The sequence below is a fragment of the Scomber scombrus genome, chromosome 6, assembly GCF_963691925.1.
Source record: "Scomber scombrus chromosome 6, fScoSco1.1, whole genome shotgun sequence".
In the NCBI taxonomy this organism is placed as follows: Eukaryota; Metazoa; Chordata; class Actinopteri; order Scombriformes; family Scombridae; genus Scomber; species Scomber scombrus.
The window spans coordinates 2523666-2548810 of NC_084975.1; the positions used below are offsets into that span (position 1 = coordinate 2523666).

General features: G+C 40.4%; 1 protein-coding gene across 1 annotated transcript; it reads right to left on the reverse strand.

Annotated features, from left to right (window-relative positions):
• tdrd12 (tudor domain containing 12) lies at nt 1-24860 on the reverse strand. The gene is made up of 35 exons (XM_062420715.1): nt 24837-24860; nt 23191-23355; nt 22856-22992; nt 22463-22582; nt 22185-22240; nt 21998-22083; nt 21652-21829; nt 21337-21368; nt 21137-21252; nt 20969-21034; nt 20655-20706; nt 20090-20169; nt 19861-19917; nt 19286-19342; nt 19056-19127; nt 18367-18427; nt 18130-18237; nt 16918-17103; nt 15432-15585; nt 14762-14889; nt 14268-14459; nt 13876-14004; nt 13449-13566; nt 13217-13356; nt 12893-13122; nt 12297-12378; nt 10911-11092; nt 10618-10825; nt 8768-8860; nt 7778-7950; nt 7389-7685; nt 5176-5289; nt 1951-2104; nt 181-241; nt 1-74 (listed from the first exon to the last, which is right to left on the reverse strand). Exons 1-35 carry the CDS (start codon nt 24858-24860, stop codon nt 1-3), a joined length of 4182 nt encoding a protein of 1393 aa, XP_062276699.1.
• Between the last annotated feature and the right edge of the window lie 285 nt (nt 24861-25145).

Genomic DNA, 25145 nt, shown 5'->3' on the forward strand with positions numbered 1-25145 from the left:
TCAGTCACTCTCACTGCCGCTCTCTGAGTTCACGTACCAGTTATCTTCTCCCGTGTTCCCCACAAACAGCGGACCTGAAGAACAAACAGGTGTCAGCTCAGTGAAGCACAGCAGGAGTACAGCAGGTTATCCAAGACAATGTTTCACTCTATTTTCAGGTTTTCAGTGACTGTTTCTCACCGTTTGGTGCTGCGTCTTCTTCCTCTTCAAAGTGGTCCATGTCGTAACTCACAAAAATATTCTGTGAAAAGAAAAAAATGTTGTTGCTTATTTTGCTGCAGCTCAAACTCAAAAATATCTGGGTCAGTGACAAATAAGGTTTGGCAAGATGAGCAATTCATAAATACCTTAAACTAGTTTTAAAAGCAGCATCAGGTTTGTTCAAATGTACATTTAGTATTTTTGTTGGTTTTAAACAACAAAAATACTAAATTTCAAATGTTATTTGAAATAACATTTGCACCATTTTTTTTTTACCAAAAGTAAGACTGAATGCTCCTGAAAATGTCAAATGGTGTAACCACAAAACAATGATACATATTACATATCTTATCCACAATGAAAGAAAGAAAGAAAACTAAAAGGAGGAAGAGGAGAAAGAAAGAAGGAAGAGGAGAAAGAAAGAAGGAAGAAAGACAAAGAAAGAAAGATAAAGGAGGAAGAAGAGAAAAAAGAACAAGGAGGAAAAGGAGAAAGAAAGAAGAGGAAAAAGGAAAAAAGAAAGATAAAGATAAAGGAGAAAGAAAGAAAGAAAGATAGAAAGAAAGAAAAGAGGAGAAAGGAAGAAAGAAAGATAAAGGAGGAAGAAAGAAAGAACAAGGAAGAGGAGAAAGAAAGAAAAAAGAGGAGAGAGAAAGAAAGAAAAACAAAGGAGGAAAAAGACAAAGAAACAAAGGAGGAAGAAGAGAAAACAAGGAGGAAGAGGAGAAAGAAAGAAAAAAGAGGAGAGAAAGAAAGAAAGAAAGAAAGAAAGAAAGAAAGAAAGAAAGATAGAAGAAAGAAAAAGAAGTAAAGCAGCAGGTTCCTGATCTCCATGGTTACCAGAGTAAATGTAATATTGATAACAATAGTATTCCATTACCTTTATTTAATATAAAGTTATAATGTAAGATCATGCCAAACTAGTTGATATGGTGTTTTATTGACAATTTACTGTTTTTAAGCAAGTTTAATTATTTGGTACAAAGTTTTTATGGTTACACCACTTAGACATTTTTACCATAATCCTCTAATATATTCTCTCTAAATGGATTAAAAGCAGAAATTTGATGCTGGGTCCACAAAAAAAGAATGTGTGCAAGTTATTGATCCTTAAATACCGAAACAATGATAATAAACTATTCTATTTTAAGTGACTGCAGGATTAATTTCATGTAGATTAACCCTCCTGTTGTCCTCGAGTCAAGGCAGGAAGGGAAGAAGAAGGAAGAAAAGGAGGGAGGAAGGAAGGAAGGAAGGGAGGAAGAAGGAAGGAAAGGTGGGAGGAAGGAAGGAAGGAAGGAAGGAAGGAAAGGAGGGAGGAAGGGAAGAAGAAGGACGGAAAGCAGAGAGGGAGGAAGGAAGGAGGAAGGAAGGAAGGACAGGAGGGAGGAAGGAAAGCAGGAAAGGAAAGAAGGAAGGGAGGAAGGAAAGGACGGAGAAAAGAAGGAAGGAAAGAAGGAAGGAGGGAGGGAGGGAGAAAGGAAAAGAGGAAGGGAAAGGACAGAAGGACAAAGGAAAGAAGTACGAAGTTTTTATGGTTACACCACTTAGACATTTTTACCATAATCCTCTAATATATTCTCTCTAAATGGATTAAAAGCAGAAATTTGATGCTGGGTCCACAAACAAACAATGTGTGCAAGTTATTCATACGTTTATTTTCATATTTTAAACCTTTAAATTTAAACTAAACCACATGGGCACAGTAAAACATCACTGACCCATGTATGGTTGGTCTAACTGGGGTACCTTGTTCTTGAGGAATCTCTCCCAGTATCCCTGCTGCTGTTTGACCAGTTTGAGGACCGGCTCGTTGGACTTCATTTCCCAGCAGCATCGGTCAGCAGCGATGTTTCCCTGAAGCTTGAGATCGGCTCCGTAGAAGCGACCGCTCACGTTGCCGCTGAACACAACCAACAGAGAGAGAAAGGGTTTCGTTCTTTAACTCACGGTCATTCACACAAATTCAAAGCAGTTCCCCTCCATGTATCCACAGACTGTAAATAAAGCACCACCCTCCTTATCCTCCTCCTTCTCCATAATGACAGGCACATCTCCACCTCTCTCATGTCCACAGGTCTAAAGCCTTCGTACAAACTAGTGTATCCTATAGTTATTTTATTTAAATTTGGTTACTCAGTCTGTCCTCAGTACATGTGCTAAATTGCTATTGTGATTATTGTTTAATTTGTTCCAACCATAGACTGTATATAAAATGGACGTAACATCCGTGACGTCACCCATTGGTTTGTGGACTGCTGCTCGGAGGCCAATAGTATCGGATCTGAGCAGCGCCATCTTGAAAATTTCCGGTGCATGCTGGGAGAAAATAAAAACAGGGATTCTACTTATATGGGCATCAGGAGGGGCATGAGGCGCCCTCCTGAACCTGTGAACCAATCAACCTGTCAATCACCACGTAGCCACGCCCTAATGCATACCCTGCTTTATCGTCACATATAAAATCAGGGAGGCCAAAATGTCCCAAATGAACATCATACTGCATTGAAGAAGGCTTTAAACTAGCGATTGAGACCATAAACACATTTTGAAAACGTTTACTGAGGTTAGAAATCAAGTGAGAAGTTGGTGAATTCTCCATTGACTTGTATAGAGACGGAAGTCCCTTTGACACCAAAACGGTCGCCCCCTGGTGGCCTTTTGATAGAATGCAGTTTTAAGTTACTTCCACGTTGGCCTCATGTCAGAGGAACTCCCCGCCTGGTTTCAAATCATCAATTAAACATTAAGTTCATAAAAGCGTGAAAAACCATTAGAGAGTATGATGGTAAAGTCTTCATCAGAGCCCCCAGCTTAGAAACAGTAGGACACATAAACTCAGTAAAAAACACATTTAGTTTTTATGTGGTTTAAACCAACAAGATGTAACATATTAGAAAGCTTTCGAGGTGCTTTATAGCCCAACTTGTTTTTACATTTAGACATAACCAAGCTGTGTTTTCCCTCATGTTTTACAGAGATGATGCTATACTGAGATATTTAACACTATCATGAGCTGGTTCGATCTTAAATTATCTTAAATGTTAAATTTTTTATTAAACATGCACCTTTACAGAGTTTTTAGAGAATATTTTAGCTCTTGTAGCACCAATTATTTGCTCATATAATTATTTCATAATTATTTATCATTATGAATTATTATTATTTTTCCTATCTAGTTCATAATATATATGCACTGCAGTCCTAACATTGCTTATCTCCAATATTTCTCCACAGACCTGCACAGATGGACTGTACTTATATAGCGCCTTTCTAGTCTTTACGACCACGCAAAGCGCTTTACACTACAACTCATTCACACACTGATGGCAGGGGCTACCACGCAGGGTGCGAACCTGGGGGGGAATTTAACCATTCATACACCATTGGCACAGCAACGGGAGCAATTTGGGTTTAAGTGTCTTACCCAAGAACACATCAACATGTAGACTGGAGGAGCCAGGAATCGAACCGCCAAACTTCCAAGTGGAGGACGACCGCTCTACCTCCTGAGCCACAGCCGCCCCACAGGTGCCTCAATCCACCAGTTATAGATTTGTGAGTGCAGCGGTAAGGTTGTGATCCCTCACTGGCATCCCACCAACAAACAGCATGGTGCTTGTTAAAGCTCACGACGAAGCCAGAGGTGCAGATACCAGCTACTGAAGCTCAGGCAGCCAGCGCACCTCTACGCTTCACTTCTTAACTTTAACTGAACTTTTTCTTTACGTGTGAAAATAACAACACCGTAGTTACGTCACAAACTACATAACGTTGACATTGTTGGCTGAATGTCTGCAATAAATACAAACGTCAGCTAGAAACCTGTTTCTGACGGTGCTCTTGTTCCGTCTTTAAGTCTGACAACATTTACAACCTTTAAAAATACTATTTCTGGCTCCAAAGCGATCACAGGCTTTGGTATTGTCAACGGTGTACCTTTTGCAATGGATCAGTCAAAAAAATTTCATTAAAATATTATAAAATAAATGTTGTTAAAATATCACGTTAAGTTGTTTAATACGTTAACGTGAGTTCACTAACATAACATCACATCTTTGGTACGATTAATCATGCTAACGTTACTTTTTAAAGTCTGTCTAGATTTTATTATTAACGTGTTACTGAGCAATGCTAACTAGCCTATCGCTAAGTTAAATATACCAACGTTTGTGTCGTTAGCTTACGTTACGTAGACTAAAACGTTGTTAACTATACAAGAGAAACCAAGATGAACTAGTCTGTATGGTAACTATATTTTAAAGTATGTAACTCATCACTATGACGTCTAAAATGTAACTGCAGCAACATATCAGTCAGTTTTAAAAGAAGGTAAAATGTTTGTATATGTGTATATGTATAACTGAGTTTATAATATAATAATCATATACCTATGTAATAATAATAATAATAATAATAATAATAATAATGATGTGACGCTAAAAAACAATTTGAAAACATTTTATTACAAAACTAAATTGACTGAAAAACCAAAACTGTGATTACAGAAACATCTGTAGGTAGTTTAAACCCATGATGTTACTGTTACAGAAACCCAAACCTAACCAGAACCAACCAGTTCTGTCACACTTCATTCAAAGGAAACTCTTGGCTGTATTTTGTTGGACTGCATTGCGCAACATTTTGTGTCACATGATGTCATAGATTGATTACATCCTAACCTGTGAAGCAGCTCAGAAGCAGCATTATTCACAACAACAGATAAACAGAAACACTTCATGAAACTGCTTCTACACACATTATTAATACTGTAAACCAGAACTATGTTTGACCTGCCAGCCAATCAGAAGCTGTAAACTCATATCTCTCTGTGTCTAATGCACACACAGGCTCGCCATGCTAAACATGTATCCGCTCCCACCGGTGTACAGAGCTCTGGATCGAGAGCTCCACTGAATGTCGGATGTGTTGTGCAGTAAGTGAGCGATCATTGGCGGTCTGCTCCTCACAGACCTGTAAACGACTCGGTCAGGGTAGAAGTCGCAGCGTTGACTCTGCGGGTTCGACAGCTTCACCGTGACGACCACCGAGTCGGACGTCTGGTACCAGCGGACCTGAGGGTGGAAACTGACACAGAAGGAAAGGGAGAATTAAGACGTTTAGAGTTGAGACACTTCAGTCTAGATAATCTACAGTAGATTTAGTAACTTCAGGTTTCTCTACCATGTATAAACAGTTTTAGATAAAATAAACCTTTGAAAGTTCAATATTTTAAAAGCTGTTGTTTTTTTAATATTAATATAACCAGGGTTGGGAAGGTTACTTTGGAAATGTAATAGATTACTAGTTACTCTATTTAAAATGTAATAAGTAATGTAACTATTTTAATTACTTAATCAAAGTAATGTAACTTTACATTTGATGACTTTTCTAATGTTCTAACTAATGTTTTCAGCTGTTAGGGTAAATGTTCCCTCCATCTGTCCTTCTGTCCTTCCTTCCTAAGATCTAAGATCAGCAGTAAGGGTAAATGTTCCCTTCATCTGTCCTTCCTTCCTTCCTTCCTTCCTTCCTTCCTAAGATCTAAGATCAGCTGTTAGGGTAAGTGTTTTTCATGGATACTGACATGATTTATAAGGGAGATCATTTCTTATAAAGCAACATTTATATCTCATGTGAAAATGTATTCATTAGTTCATGTAGATGTTGGAATATAAAATAAAGATATTTGATGAATAAAGTGGGTTTAATTGGTACTGTGACTCCATTTAAGCTCATGTGTGCTCCTAATAAGCCCACGTCATGACTTATTTACTAAATACATATAAAAATATTGATTTCAAAGAATTAAAAACAGCAATATATGTATTCAGTAACATGTTCAATATTAAAAAATGAGGAAAAAACCCTCCTGAGTAAAATCTTAAAGGTCTGACTTCAGATGTAACCTCCTTTATAATCATCAACATTTTCATCAGTAACTGTAATTTAATGACACATTTTACTGTAACAGATTAGTTACATTTATTTATAAATTAAATGATGTAACGCTGTGACATGTAACTATTTACTCCCCAACACTGAATATAAGTGATCTTTTACCTTTTTGTAGATCCGTCACACTCTGCGCCATGATTACTGATAATCAGCTGACTGGCATTTTTATCATCGCGTGCAGGGACACCTAAAACAATACACACACACACACACACACACACACACACACACACACACACAGGTGAAACTATTAAGGCAAAACTTAAAATGCAGATTGGTTATATATATTTACTTTGTTATAAATTAACACTATTTCATCTCTTGCAGGATTTTTTAGTCTTTCTAGAAGTTAGAAAGAAAAAACAAAAAATATTTTTACCGTCTTCGCAGCAGTTGAGGTTCATTGTGGAGTGAAGTTCACGTCCGTCTCCATTGCTGTGTATCACCATTAAAACGTTTCAGTTTAGTTCTCGAATCAGACAAACAATCATTAATCTGTGCTGACTGTAAAATACACAAAAAGAACACAAATTTGACCCATTTGTACCTCCGAAAGCTGTAAAAACACATTTTCTTTTTAGCCTGAAATCTGATATCGTCCCCTAATGTGACCCACAATGTACAAAAAAGGAAATATATTTGACACATTTCATTTTAACAATGCTCATTTTTCACATTTAATATAATTCGTTGAAATAGCTCTCATGTTTTATGTAACACTGGACCATAATATAGTGTCTTTTTTAAATCATAACAACTAAAGAATAAACTGTCTCTGCTCTCTGAAAGCTTGATTAAGGATAAATCATGTTTATCTGTGACTGATGATGTCATTATGAATGATCTGTGATTCAAAAGTTTAGTATAGAGACGAATTATGTGAGGAAATACTGTGACGGGTCAGAATATGAACAGTGTGAAGTATTAAATGAGATGTGATCACAAACAATACATGATTTATGTTATACCAGTATAAAAAGTACTAAAATATGTAAGCTGATATTGATTTCTTACAATAGTTTTGTTTAGATTGATATGACATAACTTCTCCATACAAACAATGACACCTAAAACTGAGACGGCACAAACACACATCAGATATTAAAGCATTGCATTTAAACTACTTGATTATAAGAGGTGGTTAGGAAAGAAGATGAAGAGAGGTGAAGGCTTAATGATTGTTTTTTATCTGTTTAATTCTGTTTTAGCTTCTCTATAAAGACACCGACCTCATCCTCTGCACAGCTGACCTCAGATCAGCAGTTTGGATGCTCCTCTGTTCGTCTGCAGCCTGGACGATATCTGACCTCTGATCATAAGCTGAGACCGTTTGGACTTGAGGTGCTGGTGTTGCTGGGATCAGGAACCGGTTCAGAGTAGATACTGGACTGAGTGGCTCATGTGTTTTGGGGCGATGAAGATCTGGAGCAGCGAGCTTCTTGATCTCGGTTGCTCTGAAGGCTTCGGCCAGAACTTCTTCCTCAGCTTTGATCCGGACCTCCAGAGACGCCGAATCACCATCTGACCTACAATCCACATGAACCAGTGCTTCAGTCATCATGTAGAGAAGATAGCTGATAAATCCTGACGTGTACACCTCAGTTTAGAGTTTCCTTACCCAGAAACGTGTCCGGCCTCGTTACTGCAGCCGCCCGCACCGTCCTTGCAAAGCGCCTTAAGCAAGTCCAGATGCTCCGGGTTTAATGCTCCCATCCCCGTGTTTAAAATCTCAGACTGCACGTTGTATTCATTGATCTGAGTCTTCATACCTGGCACCTGCGTCACCCGCACCTTAAAAAAACACAGGAAGCACACAAGTTTACTGAGGGCTACAGAACCCAAAAAATCACATCTCATAGCGGTGGCTGCTCCAACACTGTGGAACAGCCTAACATACAATATCTGCTCAGAACCTAGAAAGTTTTAAATTATTGCTTAAGACTCACCTGTTTGCTTTGGCTCTTAATCCTAGTTGAGCTTGACATCCTGACTTTTATTGTGCAATTATATTTTGCTTTTATCAATTGTGTTTTTATCATAGACTGTATATAAGAAATGGACGTAACATCCGTGACACGGATTCTACTTATATGGGCATCAGGAGGAGCATGAGGCGCCCTCCTGAACCTGTGAACCAATCAACCAGTCAATCACCACGTAGCCACGCCCTAATGCATACCCTGCTTTATCGTCACATATAATATCAGGGAGGCCAAAATGTCCCAAATGAACATCATACTGCATTGAAGAAGGCTTTAAACTAGCGATTGAGACCATAAACACATTTTGAAAACGTTTACTGAGGTTAGAAAATTAAGTGAGAAGTTGGTGAATTCTCCATTGACTTGTATAGAGACGGAAGTCCTTCTGACACCAAAATGGTCGCCCCCTGGTGGCCTTTTGATAGAATGCAGCTATAAGTTGTTTCCGCGTTGGCCTCATTTCAGAGGACCGTAACTCCCCTCCTGGTTTTTATAGTTGATCTTACTCATAACTGTCTGATACTTGACATGATATCAGACATATATTATTTATTACAAAGACTTAAATTTCTACCTTCGAAACCTGGTAATGTGTTATTGATTCAGACTGAAGGGGGAAAACGTACCATGGGATCAACAAATACAGTTTTTCCCAGACTGAGGACTGCTCTGGCTCTGTGCTGCAGACCTCGGATCTTCTGGCTGACGGCTCTGGTAACCTGCAGGTCAAACAGTGTCACATGTTCAGTAACCAGGGTACAAATATAATGACTTTTAAGACCTTTTTAAAACCTCTTATAGGAAAAAAACATTGCTGCTTTTTGTATCAAAACTGCTCTGCAAACAGTGGTGGAGGAAGTATTTAGATCCTTTACTAGTTTAAAAACACTAATGTCCCTTCAGTAATAGTCTGCATTACCACATGTGACTGTTGTACTCATATATATTATATATATTATGAGACATATAATAATGTAAAAGCAGGATTTTACTGTTGTAGTGGGTTGAAATGGAGCTAATCTTGAAGTCATTTATATAGGACTGTAACTAATGATTAGTTTCATTAAAGTTCCCACTGCCGATTATTTTTTATTTTAATTAATAAATTGACTGGCTGGTTATGTAAAATAATAAATATAATTACGCTCATTCACTCTGCCCCATCTCCAATTAAATTCAATGCCTTCACTCCTACAGTTCCAGACATTTTAAAGACATTTTAAGAAATTTTTAGACCTTGAATATCAAAAACTAAATTGAAAGATATTTTAAGACTTTTTAAGGATCCGCAGAGACTCTGTAAACTGACCTACCTGATAATTTTAACATTATGACGCCTGATTAAACTGTCCAGAACTCAGTTCACACACAGTAAAGTCTCATAACTGTTTATTCACTGATCATTAAGAGCTCGGTCACAATGAGAGTAACCTGCATGTCTTTGCCCAGCAGGTGGTGCTGTAGGCTCAGTGAGTGATTAACTGAGGGATAAATGATGAGCTACTGTAACTAGTGAAGAACCAACTAACACACTGATTAGATTAGCTCAGTACACGCAGATGTGTGTGTGTGTACATATAAAGGAACCTCACAAACAATAATCTTCTATAAAATTAGCTAAAATTAGAGTTTTGCTGCATCATCTACATCTGCTGTTTCTCCTATTCTAGCATTAAGGTTGCATTATTATTTTCTCTTTTATTGTAATTTTATTCATGAATGTATTATTTTATATTCACTAATGAGAGTTTGTGAAAAACTTTATGTTGCTGCCAGTCTTGTAAAATCACCCTTACATGTATTATTAGACCTGCTGCATCAATTTAAGAAAGAAGACACTGAAATCTTGTGTTAACCTGCCTAAATCTAAGTGGTTACTCATATTTCAGAGAGGAAACATTTGGCGCTTTTCCACTACACAGTTCTAGCACGACTCGCCTCGACTCGGCTCGGCTCGCCACGGTTCCAGAACAGACCTTTTCCATTACAAAAAAGTACCTACTCAATGTGAGCGGGGTCGTCATAGCACGGCTCCGCGAACCTGCGGTGACTTTGTTTTATACGCGACACAAACACATAAACAATGGAGGACATGGAGGCGATGATGTACTTGCTGCTGTATGAGGCTTTCTGTCACACACAAAGCAAGAAAATTGAGCCGTATGGCTGTAACTATGGTAACGCTGCTGCCGGTATTTAAAAATGCCGGGTTTGATTCTTGTGTGGGACGGCTCATGACAATTCCAGCAACAACTACCAATCAGCGACCAGCAGTGTGTCGACGTCACATTTTAGTATCGGCTCGGCTCGCTTGGAACCTCACCAGAGCAGGTACTAAAAAAGGACCAGGTACCAGGTACTTTCTCTAGTGGAAACGCAAAAAAAACAGAGTCGAGTCGAGGCGAGGCGAGTCGTGCTGGAACTGTGTAGTGGAAAAGCGCCAATCGGGAGCAGACTGAGGATGTGTAAAGGAGACCTTTGGGTGCCAGTCCATCTCTGCGTCGACTGGTTTGACCCTGCAGACGATGATCTCTATGGCCTGTTCGGGCAGAGAGTGAAACTGCTCCGGCAGCTGCAGGATCTGATGAGATTTGACCTCCTCTTCTTTTCCGATGTCGATAAACCGAACGAAGACGCAGTAGAAGAGCAGATCGCGTACGTCTGGGACACATAGGACCTTCACCCTGCCACAGGAAGTTACATCAGAGACATGGTTAGATTTCAAATGTCTGACATATTGATTGAATTGTATGATGCTGTAAATCAGACCTGTAGAAGACGTCGTCCTCCTGCACTGCATATAATCCTCCCTGCTGCAGTTTCGTGGCTCCGAGTTTCTTGTCGGCGTAGTATGAAGCCATCTCAGCCGCCATGCTGTCAAACCCGCCGTCCTCCTTCCTCACAATACGACCGTAAAAGACTGACGCGGTCTTGATGTAGAGAGGCACAACCTGAGAGCAGCAGACACAACAACACAAGTCCACTTCAGTCACAGATGGAGTTTTATTTAAAAGGTTTTGTAATAAAGAAGTTTAAATTAACAATGTTGCAATCAATGAATAAAGACAAAGGTTGGGAACTGTGTGAGGGGAATAAAAACTACAATTCATTTAACCAAAGCAAAGAAGAGCGAGCGTATTACTCTGGGTTTAGCTGCACTTTATTGGCTCCCAGTATCGGTTAGAATAGATTTTCTTTTACTTGTTTTTAAAGCTCTAAATGCTCTTTTGGAGACCGGCCTCCATCACACACAAGCTCTCAGATCGTCTACTGGTGAGGTTTCTAAATATATATATAATATATATATGTTTCTAAATTATGCACACAAGGAAATAAGAAGTGATGCTTTCTTTAATTATCCTCTAAAATTATGGAATAGTCCACCTAAAGCTATAAAAGATGTGAAAACATATTTATTTAATCTGGATTTTATTTAGTGTCATTTTAACCTATTTTTACTAAATGTCTAATTTCATTATTTTATTTTGTATTTGTTTATTTGCTGTTTTATTGTATTGTATTATTATTTTTCTCTGTAAAGCACTTTGAGCTACATCCATTGTATGAAAGATGCTCTATAAATAAAGTTTATTAATCAGGAGTTCCGGTCCATGAGGCCAACGCGGAAGTAACTTAAAACTGCATTCTATCAAAAGGCCACCAGGGGGCGACCGTTTTGGTGTCAAAAGGACTTCCGTCTCTATACCAGTCAATGGAGAATTCACCAACTTCTCACTTGATTTCTAACCTCAGTAAACGTTTTCAAAATGTGTTTATGGTCTCAATCGCTAGTTTAAAGCCTTCTTCAATGCAGTATAATGTTCATTTGGGACATTTTGGCCTCCCTGATTTTATATGTGACGATAAAGCAGGGTATGCATTAGGGCGTGGCTACGTCGTGATTGACTGGTTGATTGGTTCACAGGTTCAGGAGGGCGCCTCATGCTCCTCCTGATTACCATATAAGTAGAATCCGTGTTTTTATTTCACCCAGCATGCACCGGAAATTTTCAAGATGGTGCTGCTCAGATCCGATACTATTGGCCTCCAAGCAGCAGTCCACAAACCAATGGGTGACGTCACGGATATTACGTCCATTTCTTATATACAGTCTATGATCAGAATCTGCATTTATCCTGAAGCAGCGTTCCTCACTTCTATGACTCCAGAGCCGGGGAGATCAGACTGATCCAGGATGGGGATGAACCTGTGACGGTCGGGACACACGCTGCTGTCTCTGCAGAGGAAAACACACACACACACACACACACACAAACACAAAATCATTATGAGGGTTATTAAATGTTTTTTTTATTTTAAGTACATACCTGAGTCACAGTCTCTCTCTATTTTTAGGAATTGTAAAAAAATATTGTATCTCAATTGATCCAGTTTGTTTGTTTGTTTCCATGGATTCAGATTTGCTTTATTTTTCATTCTTCAGTGCAGAACAATAAATAAAATTAATAGTAATACCAGAATAAAACAGATTAACTGAGACAGCCACCATTTAAAAGCAGTGGCCATAAAGCATGTGTGGTGTTGGGCTGTACTGTGTTGATGTTGTGGTTGAACATGATGGTCGCCAGTAAAGCAGTTACTAAACTTACTTTTAATGTAACACTCTGGACTGTGATGAACCAGATAAATAAGGGTTCAGTTTGTCCTTTCTAGATAACTGAGGAAGGATTTAATAAATGAACAGTTACTGAGATCTCTTAGCAGTTATTATGTGAAGCAGTGAGCCAAACCTGCAGACTCCAAAGCTCTTCAGGTAGCTGCAGAGAGGCCTGTTGGTCTTCTGGTCCTCTCGGGCTACGTGGATGCCCTGAGCGAAGGACAGCAGCTCAGGGGGCAGCAGGGCGTTGGTTCGACCCAGGTACCGCAGAACCCCAACCACGTGGCGGGCGTTCCTTTCTGAGATCAGGAGCACAGACCTGGTGGCGTGAGGGCAACTCTGTGTTTGATCCTGGGAGGAAACCTTAAGAGGAGGAAGCACAGAAAAACAACACTGTGGTTATGTTTATTCATCGATGATTTGTACAGAAAGAAAGAAGTTCATCCTTTGTTCTTACTCGTTCTGAGAGGTTTCTGAAGTTGTCGGCCATGCAGAAGAGTCGGCTGCCGAACAGTTTGGGTGACGTGGGGAAACCGTAGTGGACGACACACGTAGCATCTCTGATTCCCAAACACCTCAGACACTCGTTGGTCGTCACTAGAGAGCAAAAGATTAAAAAGTTAATATCCTGACAGGAAATATTGATAATGTTCTTCATGTTAGCGCTTTACGTGATGCATTCAGTTTACCCAGAATAACATGAGTGCCGGGGCCGATGTCTTTCTTCCACTGCTGCGCCACAAAGTCAAACTGGTGCGTTAACCCTTCGTGGGTCTTGAGGCAGAACGCTGATTTGTTGCTCACAGCCTGAAAATTAGAAAATACACCTGTAAGCTTCAAGGAAAACTCGTCTTTGGAGGCTCTGTCCACTGTCAGATGTCATCAGTCTATTCAAGCTGTAGATTAAGCCTTAATGTGGAAGAGGTAATAACAGAGATGCTAATAAGAGTCAGTCACTGCTGCCACTGGAAACCTGTGCTACTGCTGTGTTTAGACTGAAGGAGTGACTGTATTTCACAAGAAAGTCAGTCAATTCACATACGAAGGGTTACTAATCTGCTGATGATCCTTAAAAGATTTAAAGCGCTGAATGTAAAACCGAAACTGTCGTTTCACCTGGAATACGTCTTCGACCTCCTCGGCAGAGTTGGTTACGATTACAGTCTTCTGGCCGACTTCGGGGTTGAAGTCTAGCGCACCCAACAGTACGGAGATCCTATTGTTCTCAGGAGTCATGAGGATGATCTGCGGGAAGAGAAGCAGACATTAGACCGTAGAGCTGAGCACTAGTCTCACAAAACAACTGCTGACATCATTAATATAGTCCTACAGTCGGATCACACGTCATTTTTTCCAGAATACCAAGGAGCAAAGTTAATTCACTGATCTTTTTTCTTCTTGTAGTCATCTTAAATGTTAAGTAAAAGTGATATTTTAAGGTTTAAAAAAGCCATTTATAACATGTCAGCAACATAAAATTCTACTTATTCACTGACACTGACACTGACCTGCTGGACGTTGCCATACAGAGCAGCTTCCTCTGGGACTGTCATGACAACGCAGGGATTGGACATGTGATTGGTTAACAAAGCCTCCATGTGACTGGTCCACCGCTTCGCCACAGCAACCAGCTGCTGAGGACACGACGCCTTCTCCTCGCTGGAGGTCACCTTCTGGAAATGCTGCAAGATGGTCGCCATCTAACAGGGAAGCGTAACACCATTTTTTATGTTTTAACTATTCATTCCCCCTTGTGTGATTGTTTTTGTTGTTTGTCCTATTGGTTTGTTTTTATTTATCTACTGAGTACTTGTTTCAGATGGAGCACTCCAAATCTCGTTGTATATTCTTGTGCAATGATAATAAAGAAGGCTTTCTGTTCTATTCTATTCTATGTTTAAGGGGACGCGTAGAGAAACGTTCCTTTAGGTTTTGTAGAACAACAATATATGAAATTCTTCTCTCAGAATGTGTTGAGTGTGAAAGATGAACAGACTGTCACCTGGTCCGGAGCGAGAGTGAAGAGCTGGTCGGCCTCGTCCAGGATCAGGTGATACATACGCAGGAACAGGAAGCAGTGGCAGGACAGCAGGCGGACCAGACTGAAGGGAGTGGTCACTAACAGGAGGCCTGGGTCAAAGACAAGAACAAAAAAAAAAAAATCAAGAAATTATAAACTTCACAAAGGTGAAGTAAGCATGCTATTAAAGATCCACCAGAAAATGTGATTCAATTAGAAAGTTTGCACAATTCTGCTTATTACTTTTATGACTTTGGAATGGATCGTTGTCTCTATAGAAACATGTTTTGAAATTTTTAAAAAAACATCCCCTTTTTAAAGGTTTTTACTATTCTACCATCTATGGTGGTTAAAGCAGATTGTCACAGCTGGCTCAAAACCAAGACAAATAATGTGAGAAAATCATAATTTATTTGAATTAACCCAAAACAAAATATTGGTGTATCAGTCAGTAGATCAGTAGTGTTAGTGTGTGAGTGATGAGGCTGTAAGGTGGAAACAACAAGCAAAAAACAACAATAGTGAGCGTGGAGACGAGAGAGCAGAGTTCCCCCTCGTCCCGTCTCTTCCAGCCCAGAACTTGTGAGGTGTGCTCTTACAGCACTGGGAGCACTGGGAGCACTGGAGGCAGGGCCATCACACAGAGACTCACAGTTTTTTGGGATCCTAACAGACTTGGGCTCGTCTTTGCCGACGCCCAGCAGCGCGATGGCCGGGTGGAGCGTCTGGATCATTCTGCTCTCCTCCAGCAGGTCGAACACAGTCTGGACTTTCTCCCAGCCTGGACACAGCAGCACCGCCACCGGCTGGACACAAACAGGACAACACGGACCACGAAGATGCAAATAGTTAGAAAGCTTCCTTACGTATAAAGGGATGCATGGTACTGTAGATTCTGGGCAAGTTAAAGAAAAAAAACTACATTTCAGGGAATTGTGTTGAACTTTTTTGACCTCAGGATTACTAGATTAGTGGTAGATAAATACACCTTTCTTATTAACTTCCTGTTTAGATGCATCCACAGCCATAATAGAAGAAACTGTTGATCCAAATAATAACAAAAATATTTATATAATTTTATCATTGGGTGATGCTCAAAGATACTTAATGTTTTTATGTTTTCCACTCAGATGCAATCATACAACCATGAGTTCAGTATCAGTCATGTATATCCTTTATGGTTCTGTTCATAAAAAAATATTTTCATTTTAGTGTTGCCTTGTTTGATATAAGATTCAGAGGTGGAAGCTTGCCTAAATATCTATTATGAAACCTGTATTTCTTTTTTGCATATATAGTTTTATTTTGGAATACAATTTCAAAAGGAGGATCTACAGCTGCCCGATCATATTGTCTGCTTCTTTATGTATTCTTTCTTTTATTGTATTCTGTTGTGATATGGAGTAGGGCTGGGACGATCCGCAATCAAATCGTATATCGGCGATTGGAGGGTTGCCAGGCGATTTGCTGTTTATCAAGGCGATTTTGAAAAAAAAAGAAAAAAAGGCGCTCTACTGTGCGTTAAGAGATGTTTCTGGAGGAAATACATGACTGTTAGAGAAGCCCCGTTTACAAACAGACCTATAATCTACTTTCTCTCTTCTCTTCTCTCAGCGCAGGGAACAATGTCAGCCAGCCCTGTGCTGACAGTGACGGGGCGCATCTCTTTGATCCGAACCCACACAGCCCGTTTGCTCATGCTTCGGGGTCGTTCAATAGAGAGTAATTGCAAATAAATATTGTTTTAATGTGTAACTATTGAAATGTTCACACAAGGGCTTTCATGCATTCCTACAGTGTTGCAGCACTGCCGCCTTTGCAGGTTAAAAGTTGATGACAGCGACTTGAAGTGAGGACGAGCAACACGTCTCCGGCTTGTCAGCGCAGCGGTGTCGCTCACTTTTGCATGCATGTGATGCAAAACATTATAAATAACGTCATTATGCTCCCCCACCCCTTCCTTGCCGATTTAATCGTGTATTGGCAATCTTGAGCAATGACAATCTACAATTTGAAATTTAGAGGCAATCGCACAGCCCAAATATGGAGCCCCCATGAGCTGTGTTCTGCTACTTAAATTCATCATATGCCTCCTCCCCTCTCTCTCTCTCTCTTTGTGTTTGTGTGGATATCCTCACCCCTGCGCTGGAGGTGAGGGGGGTGAAGATGGAGTTGAGCACAATGTGGGTGAGCAGCGGGGCGAGGTAGCTGAGCGGCTGGTCGGCGTTCTGGGACACGATGACGGCGTTGCAGCCTCGAGCCACAGCGGGCCAGCTGTGACAGTCGGCCGGAGACGGAGCGCAGTACGACTTCCTCCGTAACACCTGGAGACAAAAAGGAGCGCTGTGTGAACAACAGGATTCAACAGGTGAGCGGAACAGAAAACACAACGTCCCGTCAGCGGGTTGGATCATTTTGCCTTTCTTATTTAAATCCTCTCATCAGCAGCTTTTGGGACAGTGACAGTTGGATGATGCCACAGAGGGATCTTGAGTCTTCCCAACACATCTCTCGTCATTATTATCTAGTTTTCAGGACATCCACATGGTCAAAAAAACATCTAAATGTCGGCTGCTCGGACTGAGACAGGAGTTGGTAACTATGGCAACCGCTACAGCATCATCTATGTGGACAGTGTGTTGAAACTCAAACACTTACAAAAAAAGTTATATACAGGTTTTGACTAATCTTTAAATACATCCTCATAACATTTACATGTCTCCACTACAATGTAAATTATTTCTATTACAGCCACAAAAAAATCAAACTTTAACATCTTCAGAAGTAGAAACACATCAATAACACATCACCACAGTCTGCCTAAATGCGGAGATGCTGAAACTAACTGAATATCCTCAATAAGTCCTGTAAAACAGAACAATATGGCTAAAATTACAAAATACTCAATTACTATCTGTGGTAATTTATATAATTCAGAGTGAGCATAAATACCAATTATGAGAACTGCATTTCTCCTTTATCGCATTTTTATTTGTACTTTTATTTCTGTGCCATTATAAACATTTGGCTCATCCTACTTTGGATCACTAGACACCGCTTTATCATGTTCTTCTGTTTTGACTTTATTTTGAAACGTGGAAAAAACAAGACAAAAATCCCAAATGCAGTGATCACTTAGAGAATAAAAAAGCTCCTTCTTTGAGTCCTAACTCAGAAAGTTTACTTCACACTGAATCTACAAATATGTTTATCCTGTCTGTGTGTTCAGAATTTACTGACTGTTTTAATCTCATAACAAAGAAAACTCAGAGATACTGAGAGATAATAATAAAATAATATATAATAATAATTTAGCCTCAAAATAAAACTCAGAGCATGTCCTTGTTTACCCAGCGGAGTCCATCTGTGATGGGAGCGTCATCCAGGCTGGTGCATGGCTCCACTGGGAGGGCAGAGTGCACCAGAATCCCACTCTTCCTGGGATCACTAGGAACAGCCTGGGGCCAATCAGAAGACAGGACAAAGACAAATGACAGAGGATCTATCATGGTAATAAAATGAAGACTAATGTCTACCGGCTGCAGTGCAATCACATGACACTGAGGCTGCGACCTGAGGATACTAACCAGGTCTTCTTCTGCGTCTGGATTGGGGTTCAGAGGCTCTGGGTTCAACCACTCCAAAAGTCTGCATCAGACACAACAGGCAGGGATTATGACATGAATAACATTCAACCGTGTCTCTTTACGTAAAAGCATTAACATCATACGCTGGCACACACTGGGTCAAACTAGGCCTTGTAGTCATTGTGAGGCTGCACCAAATCTGGACTGTGAGATTCTGTCTCCCCTTGAGACAGTAGGTCTGCTTCTTTTGGGGAAAACAGGAGGCACCCTGTCAGCGTTGCTATGGCAGCCCAGGTCAGAGATGTGTTTGCCTGTCTCTCTCTGAACGGAGTAGAGTTAGAGGGGTCAGAGGTTGGATCTGGTGAACCCTGCCGGATGGAGGACGAGGGTGCTGAGCTGTGTTTCAGACACTGTCCTCACCTGTAGACCAACTCAATTCTATATAATGTAGATGTGTTGGATCTGCCCATATTTGGGCATGGCTCAACTATGGCGTTATCTGTGTGGTTTAAGACTCTTCCTGCAGGACCCAAACTCCAGAATTGAAGGGAGCATCAGGACAGAACGTGTATTGATTCTTCTTTCATTCTTCTTGATCAAGTAAATAAAACTTACCACCACAAGCCACCAGGATAAACTGTCATGACACATCTTGTGTGTGAATGTTTCCTGTCTGAGCTGCAGCTCACCTGGAACAGGCCCAGTGCTCTTCATTCATCCTCCTCTCTGTCTCTGCTCGTCCCTCTCCTGATCTACTGGAACTGCTGACAAACACAGAGACAGAGTGGAGAACTCACTTTCCACCTGGTATCACAATGCATCTGCTATCCAGACAGTATAATCTAATTCAGATGGATTACATTCACAGTGTAATGTATTTATACTGTAACAGAGGGTTTAATGCTTCATCTTGTTGTACCTTGTTTCTTCATCCATCTGACTGCTCTCAACACCTTCAGCTGCACTTTTTCCAGTGCTGAAAAGATAAATCAGTTTAAGACAACAGTTACTAAAAACCAATTCATGTTTGCCACACCTGAGTAGCTGTGAGTCAGCATGATGTGAATGTTGTCATCTATCCATGTGTGAAAAGTATTCCCCATCACTCATTTTCTCATGAATCGATCACACACATCATTAAAACTGTTTCTTCTTGTTCATCACCTGTGCATCTAATCAAATTCAATCCAACAGCTCTGCTATAAATTCTACTTTAATGAAGTTTACACGTTTTCAGTTTTTGTTGACATTGTCAGAAAGGTGATTATATTAACTATATTTAATATTGAGGTCATAATTGGTGGTAGTGGTGTACTAAAGTGCATTATATTGAAAAGTGTTCCTAATACTTTGATCACCCTATTAACAAACATCAACCAACAAATCCTGCGTACTTTCCCTTTAACATAAAAGAAAGCAATACAATCAGCTTCATTAACTAATACTGACATCTGAAGTAAGAAAGCGTTGATCGGTCATTTTCAATATCCTCACCTCATATGAAGCAACACCTGCTGGTCCTGTGTCACAGGCTCACTGTTGTGTGTTAATCTGTGGGGCAAAAACATACATGGGAATATTTTATGTACAATTACACTGATGAACCAAAGCAGCAGAGCAAATGGGGCAGTTCTTAAACTGAAGCCTTTCTTTTATAATCAAAGAAAGACAAAGTCACAATTAGTCATTTAAACAGCTTTTTAAAGGCATGATGGCAGCTTACACTTCCTGTGCTGTGCTGCTGCTGGAGGCTGCAGTCGTCTCTTCAGGCTGACAGACTTTCACCTCTTCTTTCTGACTCACCTGAAATACAAACAGAGCAAAGCTGATTTTGGTTCATTGTGAGGAGATAGACTGGTTTGTAAAGTTGCTTTATTTAGCTGTCCAAATGAGTCCAATCAAGTCTTCTATGTTTCAACGTTACAGTGTTTTTAGTAGCAAAGTCTTTGTGTTCCTATACTTCCAGCACAGCTCAACAGGGAAACACTAAGAGGGAATCTGATGCTAAAAAGACTGTAAATGTGTCAGATATCACTTGCTATGACTAACTCACACTGATGAAGCTCAATAGAAGCTGATCATCTACTTTATAATGATTTAATCCACCATCACTTTACACTGAAAGCACATTTAAAGGAGATCTTTTAATAGTGAACAGGAGGAATATTTACAGAGAGGAAAATGTCTTTCACTACTCATAACCTCTTGTGAACATAACCCACAATATAACTGTGTGAGTGTGTTAGATAATGTGCTGAAAGCTGTCCTGCAGTTGTAAATGTACTCACGGGAGGAGCCGCCTGCTGGTAGTTGCTGCCAGGATTCAAGAACCGTAGAAACCTGAAGGAAACACAAGATGTTCCATTAGTGGCAACTCTTCAACACAAAGACCGAGAGGAACTAACCCCTACTGCTTTGTTCTCACTGCTGCTCCTACTTTTAACTTTATTAAATGGAGAGAAATGTCTTCCCCTCGTCCTAAATTGATACTAGAGCACTTCCTTGTTTATGGAAACGCTGCTAGTGTCAACCAGTGAGATCAGACAGTGGTGTGATGTTATGATGCTGTGATGTTGGTTGTGTGACTGAGGTCAGTGCTCACTTGAACAGACTGAGGTCTTTGGTCAGAGCTGCAGCCAGAGACGAGTCTGTGTCCTCTGATGAGTCACTGAAACAACAAGAGAGCACTTCTGTTAACTCAGATGTACATTAAACAATCATCTTCACTCATATCTCACACACTTCTGAACTGAACCAAGTGTAAACTCACCTCTCCGCAGCAGCACCTTCTGAGCCGTTCTTTGATCGGCTGCCTGGACAAAGCGGTCCTTCTGTGACCTTTGACCTGCTGCCTTCCTCACAGGTCTCCGGCTCATGTCGTCGGCTCTGCAGCTGCACAGAAGTCAGAGGTGAGGATGTGTGGATATTAACTGCGGTACTGACAGTGAGACGGTGAGCGGAGCTGCTGACCTCAGGTGTGGAGGGAGCCGTCAGACAGTCGCCTGCTCCGTCTGCAGCCGCATTCTCTGAAGTCACTGAGGGTTAAAACAGACACTATGAAACAGATTCATAAAGTATTTAACTTCTGAAGAGAATTAAAGACACAAAAAAGAAGCATCAGTTCAGACTTCATTTAGTTTTTCAACCCACTCTGACTCTGAAACTCAAAACAATCAGTTATTATGATGCACTGAGCCCAAGATGTACGACAGCACATCCCCCTGCTGTCTGTGTACTTCTTACACCCTACAACCCCTGAACAGGAAGTCACATGTGTGTGTTTACCAGGACGAGGCGGGCTTTGTGACGACAGCTTGACTGAAGTCGTGGAGACGGTCTGACTCAACAAGCTGAAGGACAACATGATGGGACATCGGTCCACCGCGTCCATCCCGCCGCTGTCAGCTGACTCTGTGCCGTAATACGCAAACTTCTTGGCCACCAGATCGTCGTTTGCACAGATCTGAAAAGTCAAAAGAATCCTGAAAGACTTTTAAACAGTTTAAGTATACATTTTAATACTGGAGTAGCAGACGTTATGGTCTAACCTGTTTTCATGTCTGTATAAATCTGTGTTAAAACTAAATGTTTGCCGCTCTTTTTTCTGAATTAACATGACATCAAAGTTCACCTTGATCTTCCCGACCATCAGGTAGAGCTCAATGGAGACGGAGGCTGAGTCGGATTCAAGCAGCACGGCCTCCGTCTGAGTGGACGCTTTAAGATTGAAGAGAAGCAAACTTTCAAGATTGCAGAAAACGTTTCAACATCAATCAACAGTTTAAAGAACATCAGATGTAGCTCTGAGCATTTCTCACCTTGCAGCAGGTTGTGCAGGTAAAGTGTAGCAGAGCTGTCCCACTGACTGGACGGACTGCAGAGCAAAAGAAAAACTGAATTTAAAAAGCACAAATATAACTTTATAACATGAACATAGAAGTGGTCTGAAAAGTACAGAAGGATGTTTGTGCTTCAGAGCTTCTAAACTACTTTAGATATTATATTTTAGTTTTTAACATTTTGAACGATCAGCTTTAATAATGTGCGTCGTGCTTCATAATCCGTCATCAGTGCACAGGAGCGCAGCATGTCTTACATGAGCTCGGCCTTCTCCTCATACACGGACACTCGCAGGGTTGTTGGTTTGATTCCCGCCAGGTGGAACCTTCTCACCCAGAAAGGCAGCTGGAGGAAGCTCTGCATAGCAATTCGAATCCTGATCAGAGACAAAAAGACGCAAGTTATAGCTCAAAAAGATGAACAAAGCAACCAGCGACACACAGCAGCTCTCAGGTAACTCTAATATGATCCGGGTTGTATTGACTTCAAGCTTTAAGTGATTTGTTTTAATATAATGCCTTAAAAAAAATAAGCTCGAGACCAATGAGCATTAAATGATGCAATCACACAACTTATGATCAAAGGTAGTCTTATATTCTTGGATGGATCAGTGGGCCAGTGGTGAGGACTGGTGCTATTCTGGTCTTACTGGTCTGAGGCAACAACGAGCCGCTCTCCGTGGTCGACCAGGAGGCAGCGAGCCTGACAGGACACCGAGTCCATGATGATCGACTCCACCACGGCCCGACACCACGACTTCATCACCGACCAGTACACCACACACACCTGAGAGGAAACACAGGAACACACACACATGAAACACCACACACACACACACACCTGACAGACGATACACCAACACACACATTCAATCCCCCTGCAGACCAATTAAAGGTGCTGTGTGTAGGACTCAGTGGCATCTAGCCGTGAGGTTTATAATTAAACTGCCACTAAATTCTACACTCTGGTCCTTTAAGGTGTTACCTGTCCCTCATCTAACGACGTGGGTTTTAGGTTGCGGAGGTCCTGGGTGACGTCATGGTAGAAAAAGTTCATCTGAGCTAGCAGGTTGTTGTACTGCTCGGCGGTCTCTTCGTCACCGCCGGGGCCCCGGACGACCCGGCCCCAGAGGCAGGACGGGTTCTCAACCTGCAGAGGCGGAGAAGCCAAAAGTGATGTTTTCAAACAGGCAGCAGAAATGAGTCTTTTTACACAACATCTACACAGGAGACTACACATGTCTGACAGATGTGTTTCTATTTTTATCAATACAGCTGTACAACAACTCACTGTTCACTCAACCTTTACACACATACCTGCAACCTCTTGGATCTTTTTTTTTGGCCTAGTTTTAGTCTAGCTTTTATTAAACTTTAACTCTTTAATTTCATTTTAATTTTCTTCTAGCTTTTTAATCTATTTGAACCTAGTTTTTTACTCTGTATTCTCTTATTCTTATTTTTATTTATCTGTTTAATAGTTTCATCAGTTAGGGTTGATTGGTGTAATGTGGGACACTTTTTGTACATGACTTCTATGCTTGGATTCAACACCAATCATGTTCCTTTTAATGTTGTAGAAAGAGCAATAAATGCACTGGAGCTTAGGTGTCCCGCATTAGTCAATGTCCCACATTACACTAATGCAGCCTTGTTATTATAATAATGACAGAAATTCAGGAAAAATGAAGAAACACATAAGTAGTACTCCAGCAATACTTCTAATGTGTTTCACTTCGTACATAGTCACACAGGTTAGTAATTAGTATTAAACAGTGTGCAGTGTCACGGCACTGACCAGTGTTTTTGGGTTAACTGGTGACTTTGAGCTGGGGTGTAATTTCCACTGGGGACAGAGGGAACATGTCCCCCTAACTTTTCAAAATCCTGTTTGTGTCCCCCTCACTTTCAAATTCTTTTATAATGTTTTAACTGCACAGTGTCATCTCCACAGACCATCACAGTTTTTTCATCTATTACTGCATGGTCTAAAGTGGTACATATATGAAAAACAACAGTGAAATCTGCTTTTATTGTATTTTCACAAATAGAATAAAGCTTTAACAATTCTGAAACTGTGTTTTAAAGAGACTTTGGCCTCTCTGAGATAATCCAGTCCAGATTTTACCAGTCTACTACATAGTGGTAGCCTACTATACTTTCTGGTAAAATGTATCATTATGAACAAGATAATTATATCATGAATTTTGTATCACCATAGTCCCTAAATGTATGCAGTCTATAAAATACAGGAAATGGAATTCAAAATATTTTTATAGAGGAGGACCCCCAGACCCCTTGTTTTGTGTCCCCCTACTTCTCAAACCAAAGTTACACCCTTGACTTTCAAGTAGGTGTTCTCCTAAAAGTTCTCCTTAAATTGTAGTTTAATCCTTTTTTAACATACATACTCATATGTATTTAATATCCAAGTTACACTGACCCATTTATGTAAGTTAAATTGTGTTCAGAAGACTCATTCATCTCTCCTAATGTATCTTGTGATGTGAGAGAGTCACCAATTAAACCGGTCACCAGTTATCACGGTCACCAGTAATCATGGTCACCAGTTAACACGGTCACCAATTAAATCATAACACCTGCCTTTACCTTACTGAAAAATCCTCTTACCTTTAAAATAGATATTTTCAGCATCGTATGAGGGCTCGTCAATCCACACCGTACAACAGTCACTGCAAGACAACACAAGCATATTAATGATTCTGTAGTAATTCCGAGTAGTTGCTGAATTAAATCAAATTAACGTCCAAATTAACGTTAGCTGCTGATTAGTTAAGACTTGACATGACCACGCTGATTAGCTAACATTAGCTAACCGGAGTTGGGCTGGTTAACATTAATGCAAATTAAAGTTAAAACCTTACCTCAGTGAAGCGGAATTTAACTATTGTTCGTTTATGTAGTGTTTAGTAATCCTTC